Source organism: Scomber scombrus, chromosome 16 (genome assembly GCF_963691925.1).
Source record: "Scomber scombrus chromosome 16, fScoSco1.1, whole genome shotgun sequence".
Taxonomy (NCBI): Eukaryota; Metazoa; Chordata; class Actinopteri; order Scombriformes; family Scombridae; genus Scomber; species Scomber scombrus.
Genome location: NC_084985.1, coordinates 18,798,435 through 18,810,934, shown reverse-complemented (window position 1 = coordinate 18,810,934; position 12,500 = coordinate 18,798,435). Strand labels below are relative to the sequence as shown.

Genomic DNA, 12,500 nt, shown 5'->3' with positions numbered 1-12,500 from the left:
GATTTTTGTCCTCGTCAAGACTGAATGCTCGCGGAAGGCCCATGTTAATATTATTGTGATTCACAGACGCCTTGATTATTTTCTTCTCACACGGGCAAAAGTAGCAGTCACTAATTGACTGACCCAGTGTATTTTGTAATCAAAAGCTTTATTTGACTTTTTTTCTGTTTTTCAAATCAGAAAAAATGTGGATTTCGGCAAATATGTGACTTTAATAACTGAATCTATACAAACATTGGTGTGACCAAATAATGAGTCCGAACGGATGAGAATGTAATGTGTTTCTGTTGTGTGTGCTTATTTATTTTGTAGCCACTCGTTTACTATCTCCTTTTAATGTCACGGCTAACCAAGTCAAAGTCCATTATTACAGGCAGGCTGTTGGGATTCCGTGTTCAGTCTGGGCTGACCTCAAAACGAGCTTTTGTTGTCTTTCCTGTAACCCACAGAATATGAGGGCTGACTATTTATATTTTGCGTATCTTTCAATACCGCAAAATCCACGTGGTCATTTTGATTTTTGAAGACTATCGATCGAGTATTGATAATGCAGGCCAAACCAGAGAGATAAGCTTGTCCAATGGATCCGTGTGGAGTTGCACTGAGGTACACGCCCAACATATTCACACAGGTATATATATATATATATATATATATATATATATGCAGCGGGCCTCTTCGGGTCTGATATTGATATGCATAACAGAATATTTTTTTTCATGACTCGTGATCCTTTGGTACTTGCAGTCTATAGAAGACAGCTACATTTTCAAGTGTGCTGTCAGGGGAAGGCTGGTCAGGGTCATCGCATTGAATCAACTGCTTGGTATGCCCAAACTATTGTGTATTATACTATATTTCCAAATAAAAACAAATGAAAAAGATAAATGAAAAAAAACTATTTGTTCGTGGTTGTTTTTCCCCCACACGGTTTAAAAAATGTAGGTTTGGGAGACAATTGGTGAATAAAAATGCGCACAAGTCAAACATTTTACGCACGTTAGATCAACACATTTAACTCCCGCTTACAGCTGAATTGTCACAGTTAGGTGTCTTTGTGTATATAGCAGATCATTCAAAAACACAAACAACCAAAGCAGCAGATCTGGAAGAGATGGAAATTATGAACCGTCTAAACTAACAGAGGTGCGCACTCACTATCTTTTATTTGGATTTGTTAAATAAAGTACCATTTTAAATACAGCTGTCCAATCAGCTTTAACAATGTAAAATAATCTCAAAGGTTTAATTATTGACTTAGATACATATAATATACTGTAGATGGATATAAAGAGAAAGAAATGTTGTCATTCTTATGTTTTTAACTTGTGCTGTGTTGTGCTGTATCTTGTTCAGTATTTTGAGCCATTTAAACATTTTTACTCCTGCGTGCCATTTACAGAAACTATTTATGTGGAATGGAGATCTCATGAGTTTATCTTTATCTCCAAAACATTTATTTTTGCCAAACTTTAAGCATTTCACCATGTACAGTTTTTTCTCTTCATTTTAAGTTTTTTTTTCTCCTTTTCGTTTTTCTATCTCTAACTTTCTGTGTGTAGCCTCTGTGTCTGTGTTCGTGTGTGCAAGCTGTAATTTCACTGATTGGGTTTTGGAAACAATGTTCCAGCATTCTCCTTTGGCGAGGGTCGCCATATTTGCTGTTGTTATCACTGTGTTTATGGGAGCTAGCCGCAGCGCATTGGCGTTCATATATGACAGTCAAAAGGGCCATAAACACGGGGAGAGAGGCTGAAGTTTATGGTTGTCTCTCTCTGCCATAGTCCGGCCTTGCCTTGCGCATCCTTTACTGCGCGCTGGAATTCCGTCCCTAATTACTGGACATCCTCCCCGTTGCCGCAGCAACGCCGCCATAAAAGCTGTCTGAGAGTCTGGAGCATTTGTACAATTGGAGTGCAGTGCAATAAACCGTCTGAGACCCAAGGTTATTAACTGTGTTACCAAGGAGGCGAGAGCAACGACAGTGAGAGTACGGGTAGGAAAAGCCTCTGCTTGTTGGCTGCATCGACTTCATTTGAGAGGCTTTCCCCCTCGTTTGGTTTATCCACCTCGAATCAGTTTAGTGGCAACGGCTGCACTCAGGATTAGCCCTTCCTCTACCACCGGGCGGCGCTATTGGGACCAATGTCATGGCCGTGGATCTTTTCGTGTCAGGCTCACCTCGAATGCACGCAGGTAAAAGTAGTTGTCAACACAGGCTGGAGCTTGAATAGTTTGATCTACTGGGAGAGAAAGAGAGAGAGAGAGAGAGAGAGAGAGAGAGAGAGAGAGAGAGAGAGAGAGAGAGAGAGAGAGAGAGAGAACAACAACGTCTTGTATGTTGAGCACTCAGAGTCATCTCTTGCATGCGAGGCTAGTTTGAGATAGGAGCAGTTTTGTGTTTAGTTTCCACATTTCTTTCTGGTGTTCACTGGGCCGTGCGGTAGAGAAAGTCTTCCTGGGGGCCCTAATAAGGCAACACATCTGTGCCAAGCCTCCGTGCTGCATGTGCTATTCATTTTGCTGAGCTTGAGCTTTTTAATGGTTGAAGTAAAGCATGGCCGGCTTGTACCTGGAGAGATCTGCAACCCCCGTCCAGTCTAGCCACAAATGTTTTGGATTTGGGGAAAACTGCCTTAATTATATATAAAAAATGGTTACAGTTAGTTTCTTAACGATACAACAGTAAGCAGTGGGCGCTGGGTACAAAACAAGTGATTTCATTTTTCAGATGGTTCTCATGCTACAACCCAATCGCCAGATATGCACTCATCTTAAATCACAGCAGCTGGCTTGTACGCTCATTCATCTTCGTCTTCTTCCTTTTTCTGCTTCTTCAAAGAATCCGCTAACAACATTTGACATCCTTCCAAAACACATTACTCCACGTGCGTGCCAAGTATATGAAATCTGTTATTAAGAAAAGTCGATTTGATTGTGATAGAGCAGCAATCGCGTCTCCCCTTTCCTTCCTGTCATAGTCGAATAGGCTATTCGGTGTCAGTCCAAGTGGCGAGTGGCTATTCTGGACCTTAACGCGTGTGGACCGGCTCTCTTTCTCCTTTGTCTCTCGTGAAAAATAAATGCTTCCGCTGGATGTAATAAAACGCCGCATTATTGTTCATAACTGCACTCCGGACGAACATGATACGACTCAAACGGCCTCTTCGGCCACGATTATATGGGCCTGATCAAAGCCAGTGGTCAGAGTAAACTGTTTTGAGGATGTATTAGCCGGGCAGCTGTGAAAATGAAGATTTAATAGCTACAATTAATAACTGTAACAGAGAGATATCGATAGCAACCTAAGCCAGTACAACACCGTGAAGTGTGCAAGCCAAAAACAATATAAGACTGGGCGCACATAATTAATTGATGTATTTAATTTCCTTATTGGCTCATGTGTCCTATAAGGAACAGGCCACTGAGGAGAAGAGTAGACGGGATGTGGACATATTGCTGTTAGTTCGTCTGTATTTACTAGTCCAGCCATGTAGTGGAAATATTCTATGGTTTTTGGGGAATTTACTAAAGAGGCGTATGTAAAAATGCTCAACGCGCGGCCTTTGCCATTTAACACTCCCGCACTGCAGAATATGCTCCTTATTTCAGAAATATTACACATATATCATTTTACTTTTAAAACACCCCATTGTTTTATATTCATGTACACATAAATAACCCACAACCAAGTTCTAGTCATTTAAGGGATTTGAGATATGTGCGTTTTGAGCAGGAACGATTGACAAATGTCCACCGCCGACGCGCTAAACTCTTAGCCAGTGTGCATAAATGAGCTGTCAATTAAAGAGCGTTTGAAAACCTTAAATAGACTCAATTGATGAATTTCTCCCAAATTTTTTCCCCATTTCACTTCAACAGGCTGCAAAAAAAAATTAAAAAAACAAAACACCGGGGGGCTAGCGGCCACCTGGGTTTGGTAATGGCAAAGCTGGGCAAGATTAACTTCAACCTGGAGAGAGCAATAGAGTGCACATGGCCAAGGACACTATGAGATGGAAGGAGAGTTTTATTGTGGCCCTTATTGCCCCAAATTGGACGGACAGGATGGCTTGTATGTGCGAGCTTTATGTCTGCTTTGCTGTGGCACGTTGAGTCTGTTCCCCTCACTACTCCGTAATCAATATTGTGGCCGTCAAACTAATTTAATCTAATAGTCTTTTTCTTTACTTGGTACAGTTTGTATTATTTGATGTTTGTAAGAAAAAAAGATAAATGCTGCGGTCAAATAAAACTCTATTTTGATTCTAGTAGCCTTTAAACAACAGTACATATAGGTTTGACCTTTTCATGTTTGTGCGTAATGAGTCGTGTACAGAAAATGTCCTTATACTAAAGGAGTGAAGAAATACATATATAGAATAGAACTGATATCAATACCAATTCACATTTAAACTAGAACTGTGAAAATAATATTCATGTTTTAGTGAGAAAGGTAAATGCATATGCTCACAGCTTCTGTGTATCATGAAGACAAAACGTGCGCACGATAAAGCTTTTTAATTCACTAATCACATCTGGAGGTTACTATATGTCCTATTGCGTCGGGTATTCCCGGAATTTAACGTTTAAAATGTGCAATAACAAGTCAACTATGATATGAATTTTTTTTGTATAATGTTTTTTTCGTTACTATTTTATTGTTTTTTTCTTCTGGTGACAGTGAAAATGGGTTTGCCGGTGTTTACGCACGGCCATGGCTTTGTCAATATACATACATTTTACATAATTCAATATAAATCCAAACTATGCGGTTAAAAAGCTAGAGTTTGATTTAAGATTGTCATTTAAGGAGCACGAATAGAAAAGTTAACAATGTGAACTAGATATGAACTGTTTCAGAGACGGTTCCTGAAGAAAAAAATAAATAAACGAAATATTTGAATATATGAAGAAAAACAACAAAGAGAGTATTATGTTTGATATTTTTTTCTTCTCCGGGCAACATTAGACTAAAGACTTTTGCTTTTAGTGCGGAAGAGCTCTCTCTGTCTTGAGGCTGGAGGATACACCATATAAAACGGCTTTTTGCCAAGTCATTTGCCAAAGGCGAATTCTCCCTACACTTAAAAACACTTTATTACCACTAAGTCCCATGGCTTTGTTATTTTATGTCTTTGTTGGTGGGTTTCAGCAGCCCTATACTTTTATACTTGATTTGCCACCTTGAGGCCATATTTTGTTAATGTAAAACAGTATTTTAGCCTGTTTGTAACGAAAAGAAGTTGGATTTCCCCTCCTAGTTTCATAGTTGCACCTTCAGTACTTATACACAAACTCATAGGTTTGAGGTTTTACAAATCTGATGCTGCTAACAGTGTTGCACCTATTGTAGAGCTTTGTGTATCATTTGATGTACATGTATAAAGACAATCAGTGCGTCAGACAACATGTGGTGGTTTGTGCAAATGTTTCGGGAGCTCGTTTAGAAAATGTATGAATGAATCCTTGTTTTCATTGTGTTTTTAAACTTTGTATCGTGTTGGACCTCGCCCCTTCTACGGTGTAATGGTGGTGCATTAAGGCGAGGTGAAGGAACACACTGATTGCTGTGCTGTCTCCTTTCTCTGCCTCAGCTCCATGATGAATATCGCTGTGGCTGCTACGTAGCTTCGGTGTGGGAGGGACTGCCCAGCATTCCAGCATTTCCATTGGTTTTGCAGTCAGCACGGCGGAGAGGGGGGTGCCTCTAATCATATCCAGCATGTTTTGTACAAGAAATGTCAGCCAGAAAGGGCTATCTTCTCCCTTCGCCAAAATACACCACAATAATGTCATGTTCGGACAGCCCGTCAGGAAATGCGTTTTTAGTGGACTCTCTGATCAGTGGCCGCACCGAGAGCAGCGGAGGTCACTACACTGGGAGCGCGGTGTGTGTGCCTCACAGCACCGCTACAGAAGTGCCTTACGGACTACACAACTATGGATACTTCCCAAGTATGGGTAAACGGAGCGAGGTGGGTCCCCAAAACATGGTTACAGCTTCAGGCGCGTACATGTCCAGTATGGAGATGTGGATGGACGCGCAGAGGTCATGTCGAATGGACCAAGAGCACCCGGTAGGTCCCCAGGTCGCGCCCTGCTCGTTCCCGCAGAACATTAAAGAAGAGAGCACTTACTGCCTATATGAGCAGCCGAAGTGCCCTAAAGCCTCAACCGCCGAAGATCTCACTTATTCGAGGTTAACCACAGCTGGCCTCGGGTCGAGTGCTTGTACAGTTACCGATGGCAGTGGTGGCGGCGGGGGCTCAGTGCCTGTGCCGGGCTACTTCCGCTTGTCTCAGACGCACGCACATTCTCATAAACTTTACAACACCAACGGCCCCCAGCCGAACCCTTCCCATTCTCATTTTGGCCTACACCCCACTGCTCCAGTCCGCTTTCACACGCCACCAACCTCGACTTCTGCTCCAGCCACGGCGCAGGAAAGGAGGAACATCGAGGAGCCCGTGTCCTCGAGAAACGCAGACCTGCAGCCTCACGCTACACCGGGGAACGAGGAGGCACGCGAGTCCTCGGATGCAGAAGTGTCCTCAGCAGACGAGACAGAAGAACATGAAAAAGACAGACCAGCAAAGACCACTAAAGGTAATTACAGTTCATTATAGGTGTGGTCCTGCACTGTTGTTTTTGTTTGCATGCAGCTCAGGTAGAGTGAGGCTTTTTTTAATGGCACCTGTCAAGTTTTATTTTACAGGCTAGGATGCAGTGAGAAGTAACAGGAAACTTTAGATTTACATACTATTTTCTCTTCTGACTGTAATAATACAAGTTCATATAGGTTTAAATGCATTATAGTAGTGTATACATGTGTGACTATGGGCGAAAAGATTATGCGTAAAACAGCAAAATGTGCCAGGAGTAACATGACAAAGCTACATATTAATCATCAAATTATACAGTGGAAAATTATTTTTAAAAAAATTCAAATACATATATGTAATACATTATAAATCACATATAGCCTTAGCCAGTTTTTGTTGACCGCTGCGTAAAATATAGTACTATAAGGGCCAACACGTATTAGTGCGGCTCTATCATTTTCTGTTCAATGTCTGATCTGTGTTGTTTCAGTCTTTTGATACTGAGATACATTTTACTGCTGGTTGAAATTGTTAGATTAAATGTAACGTAATATTTTGCCATATTATTGGTTTATACTTGAAGTCTGGTGAGTCATAACACACACACACACACACACACACACACACACACACACACACACACACACACACACACACACACACACACACACACACACACACACACACACCATGAATACAATACAACACAATCCCTGATGCTTTCACTCATTCTCACATTCTCTCTCTCTCTCTCTCTCTCTCTCTCTCTCTCTCTCTCTCTCTCTCTCTCTCTCTCTCTCTCTCTCTCTCTCTCACACACACACACACACACACACACACACACACACACACACACACACACACACACACACACATCATGGTTCTTCGTGTTGCAGCTCATCTGGTCTTAAAAACATTTTGCCATTTTCTTCAGGTGACACAAAAAGTGAAAACACGGCCAACTGGCTGACAGCAAAGAGCGGCCGGAAGAAACGGTGTCCATACACCAAGCACCAGACACTGGAGCTGGAGAAGGAGTTCCTCTTCAACATGTACCTGACCCGAGAGCGCCGCCTAGAGATCAGTAAAAGCGTCCACCTGACGGACAGACAGGTTAAGATCTGGTTCCAGAACCGCAGGATGAAACTGAAGAAAATGACGCGGGAAAACAGGATCCGGGAGCTCACCTCAAACTACGGATTTTCGTGATGAACGAGGTGATCACATTAAAACAGAAGAAAATTAGAGAAATCAATGACACCCCCCCCCCCCCCCACACACACACACACACACCCTCCACGACCCCCCCCCCCCCCCCCAAGTTTCCCTCACCACTTTGTCCACATAACGACTCATTTCACTGTGGAATACAACCAGACACGCTTAAAGTCGTCCTCTGTGAACTACTGAGAAATAAATGGAAACATTTAGACTGTTATGGGTTCTCTCTGTTTGTTTTTCTGATGTTGTGTTTTTGTATTGTTGACGCGTTTCTGTCCCCTCTGTCGTATGGTTGGATAGATGTCGTGAGTGGAGTTAAATTAACACCATTTTTAAAAAAAAAGTCGAGCCCTAGAAGGTGGTTTAAATTGTCCACATTTCCCCCCCTCCGCTGGAAAACAATCTCTCTCAAAATTGAGTCAAACAAATATGAATTTATTATATTTTAATTGGAGTTGCATGACGATTTTCCTACATTTTAGCCTTTTTAAAATCATTTTTGGAATATAACGCCCATGTATCACCAAACACGTAAGGGAAGAGTAATTCACCTATGACCATTAGATGTAGTCTACCATGATATAGACCTATTCTATGTATGAGCTAAATGTATACATTGAGCAACAACCTTTATTCACGTTGAGGACGTTTACACGAGAACGGAGGAACGTGTGCAAAGTGAAAGAGGAATGTTTTTACTGTATATTTCTGTGTATATAATATGACAGTGTTCTTTTTTTTGTGTAATGCTTAATAAATTATCAGCTCGCATTAAGGAGAAGCTGTTTGCATTTTTCTACTGTTGGTTTGTACTGTTGTGGTGTGTTATAGAGAAGGAGAAATGGAGCTTTGTGTGAAATTCACAACCCAATATAATATGGGCTCTTTCAACACAGAGTCTCAGGTTTTTTGTGTGTAACAGCTGAGAAATGTTTCAAGAGGCTAATGTAATGGCCATCGGAAATAATTAAGATATTATGCTATAAGCCGTCTAGCTGCATGCTCAGCCGGCTATTGTAGAGTTTTATGACTGCCTGGTATATGGGGTTTCTCCCTCTCCTCTAAGAGCTGCTTCAGTCGTGTGAGAGCCTTTCAGACGGAGAGGAGGCCCGGCTCACAGCTAGAAATCTCAACTGTACTGTTGTACTGTGGATAAAACATAACCTTCTGCTTTAGTTTGGGAATACTGGGATTAATATTTCGAGGATCGGGTAAGTCCATTCATCATTTGTGAATTTGTCCATGTTTGCGCCTTGTTGCAGCGGTTTCACTATAGTCTAGTGTACTTTCTCAATACAGACCGTTTTTTGGGACACTTGATGACGGGACCCACGACCACGGTGCATTATGAATTGGCTGATTGTGTTACACTTGAGGCCCGGGATCGACTGTCGAGTGGTTTAGGTAGTTTCATGTTGTTGGGGTCCATTTATAACTCTGCAACATGATACTGTCTTAATTGCCCCAGTTACATACATCGAAACCAAAAGGAAAGCACAACAGGGATATAAAGCTGATGGGATTTGTTGAAAACTTTGGAGAGATGTTTTGGAAGCATGTTCCTAAAACCTCTTGGGTTTATAAATCGGAGAGGGGTGGCTGGCTGTTGTGTATATCCCTAACCTGTCCCCCTGTAATGTTTTCTTTAGATTTCTCGACTTGTTTTTTGTTAAAATAAGCCCCAGCTGGCATGTGTGCAGAATTTAAACGTGATCAAAGAGAAACTGCAGTATGCGTCGTGGACTTGGGATTAAGGGTAAAGCCGTGAGTGTTTTCCGTGAGTAGTAGTGACGCAGACACGCCAGACAAGGCCTCGGTTACGACCACTGCAGTGGAGGGGAAGGGGAAGGTGAATGGGGCAACAGCGACCTCCGTGGGCAATGAGACCGGATGCTTCCGCTGCGCAATAGTGGCTCAGACAAAAGGAGGGGAAAGGCTTTATGGCGATATTTAGATCCGCCAGACAGGCTGTTATCTGCAGAGGCAAAAGAAGTGAATAGCCCCTGCGGTAAACTGGGTGAAAAAACACCATGATTTAGGTTTACAGCCTGAGAGCCATTGGCATGGTGGCTTCCTTTCCTGCTCTGGAGGTGTTTGTCTATTCTAACTTTTAGTGCACAAATAGGCGCACAGCCGCTTCTTTTCCCCCCTCGGCTTGTTTGAAGTCTGTTGGCTAGATAGTGTGCAAGTACCAGTGAGGTGATAGCCTGCACATTGAAGACACCTTGTGCTTCTATCTGGGCTCCTCTCCTAAATGCAATAGTAACAACAGAGTGGGGAGAGCTGCTTCGTGTTGAATTGCATGTGGCCATGCGGGGTGTTGGCCAAGCTCCCCGTTTATTTGCTGGTAATAAATAAAACACGCAGCGTTATATGTGAGAACTCAAGGTTGCTGCTGTGAAATCTGCCATGGTTTTAGGTTTAGGATGTCATGGATGTTTACACGCACACAGCCAACCCGTTTAGTAAAATCCACATTGATGCATATCTGTAAATACTTTAAATCTCATTAAACTTAAAATATCTTATTAGGTTTCATTGGTTGACAGAAAAGACTGTAATATATTTTTGGCTGGCTGGATTTGGCTTCCGTTTGTATTAACAAAGCTAACATAATATATGTGTTTACAAATGTCTGTAAATGTTAATACAAATCTGGCGGGCAGTTTATTTTTCTTTTATTTATTTTATTCATTAGCTACATTTTCTAATCTCAGCCGTCAAGTACCCTACATTGGTTTCAAACGTGCTCATGCACACTGGTGTCCTCGCACCATTTACTTTTAAAAGGAGGAAACCGCAAGCACCACATTACGCATTATTTTTAGCTCTGTTTAAGTGTAACGTTACACCGAAGTACAAGCTGCTACAATCATTAAAGTTTATTTGTTAATGGCGGTGATGATACCAACATATAGGCCTGTAAGTGATAACGGCGCTGCAAATAATAAACGGCTTAAGCGAGAAGCCGGGATTTACCAGCAACACGTTATTGGCAAATTATTTAATACATTTTCGGCTATCGTTGTTACATTCAGTTAGTCATTTATCAACCTGGAACATATTTATTCTACTTCCTTTTCCCTATTTATTTTATTCTATCGTATTCTCTATATTCAATCTTGTATGGGCATTTTGTAACACGTGTTACTTTATATCTTATTCCAGTAAAGGGGATTTGTTTAATTTATTATGCAGACCAGTAGTGTTGTATCGTAATTACAGCCCAACAAATCAAAGTCTATAGCTAAACCTAACAAGACAAACCTGGAAATGAAATAGCCATTCTTCATTGTTCTTTTTGTTGATCTGACTGAATAATTCAGAATAAAATATTTTCTAATTTGAATGAAAAAAAGTGACGTTCATTTATTTCTTTTGTCAAATAAAAGTACATTTGGCTCTTTTTTTTACATTACAAATAAATATACTGTGTGCTTTATTAGATCTTTGTGCTGTAGGCCCGGCATATGCCGTGATGTGTAATATCTTTGTCTAAATCACCACATTGTGTCATTATAGCCTGGAATAAACATGTCCATTTCGTGAGTATTAAGCTACATTTTTTATATCAGGATACGCAACCCTAGCTGAGGTATTAACCTAATTAAAAGTGAAGTAACTAAACTGCAAATTAGTATTTTACACTACTATTAGTCATGGCAGTATATGTCTGCATGTGTCACATGTGTCCCTCAAAATGTAAAACTGGGAAAGGAGGAATTAACGGCCACTGGAAAAAAGTGTGACAGCCGAAATATAACAAAATAAATAAAAATGTATTTTATATAGGCATAATATGAGATCCAAACGCTGCTTGAGCTTTGAGCTGCTATGTTTCTTTAATATGGTGGTGGTTACAATGTGTTTTGGTGAAAAGCAATGGTAGGGTGCTTACGTGTCCTATAAAGTACCTCGTAAAATAAGGTTTCCAAAAACATACTGTATCGTTCTGGATAACAAAGAGGGGATTTTAACAGCAGCAACTGGCTATGATACTGCACAATTTTTTTTCTTTTCTTCGCTCGTTCATGTTTTCCATCTCACAGATAGCAGACCTTTCTTATATCTTTATAATTCTTAGCTTTAAAACTAGAGGTTGTTATAGGAGAGCGGGTGAGTATTTAATGACCAAAGGGATTGATTTATCCTTTATTGTTCAGCCTTTATGATCACGTGTGTCTGCTATCCAATGGCATGGCAGCCTGTCTCCCCATTACTAGCCCACTGTAGTTTTCTGAGGGGCCAAGTTGCTACTTGATTTCTCCACATTGTTATTTTGTGAGGCTGGGTTTACTGCGTGTGTATATGTGTGTGTGGTGTGTGTGCGCGTTTTTACTTTTGCATGTATCTGTTGTATGACTGCGTACATATGAAAGTATCATTTTTTTTGCCATGTCGACATCCGGAACCCTGACTAGTTACTACGTCGATTCCCTCATTCTACCCGAGAGCGAGGAGCTCTCTGTGCCGAGATACCCCTCCGCTGCCGGGCTCCAGCACGCAAGGCAGACCACTTCCATCAGCGACCACAGCGAGCTTGGGACTTGTACCTTCCCGTCCAAACCGACGGTATTCGGCCCGCCATGGAGCCACGTCCCGGCTCAATTCCCAGGCACCGTCTCGTCTGTGTACCATCACCACTATGGGCATCCCCAAGGCCCAGTTGGTGCA

General features: G+C 41.5%; 2 protein-coding genes across 2 annotated transcripts in view; both read left to right on the top strand.

The window, feature by feature from the left end:
* The first annotated feature begins 2,181 nt into the window (after positions 1–2,181).
* Positions 2,182–7,852, top strand: LOC133996195 (homeobox protein Hox-A10). The gene is made up of 3 exons (XM_062435771.1): positions 2,182–2,196; positions 5,598–6,609; positions 7,540–7,852. Exons 2-3 carry the CDS (start codon positions 5,742–5,744, stop codon positions 7,812–7,814), a joined length of 1,143 nt encoding a protein of 380 aa, XP_062291755.1. The 5' UTR covers positions 2,182–2,196; positions 5,598–5,741; the 3' UTR covers positions 7,815–7,852.
* Positions 7,853–12,206: 4,354 nt separating this feature from the next.
* Positions 12,207–12,500, top strand: part of hoxa9a (homeobox A9a) — a 1,212-nt gene continuing 918 nt past the window's right edge. Inside the window, exon 1 of the mRNA XM_062435664.1 lies at positions 12,207–12,500. This exon is cut by the window's right edge and continues 274 nt beyond it. Coding sequence (XP_062291648.1) covers positions 12,222–12,500 — 279 coding nt within the window. The 5' untranslated portion in view covers positions 12,207–12,221.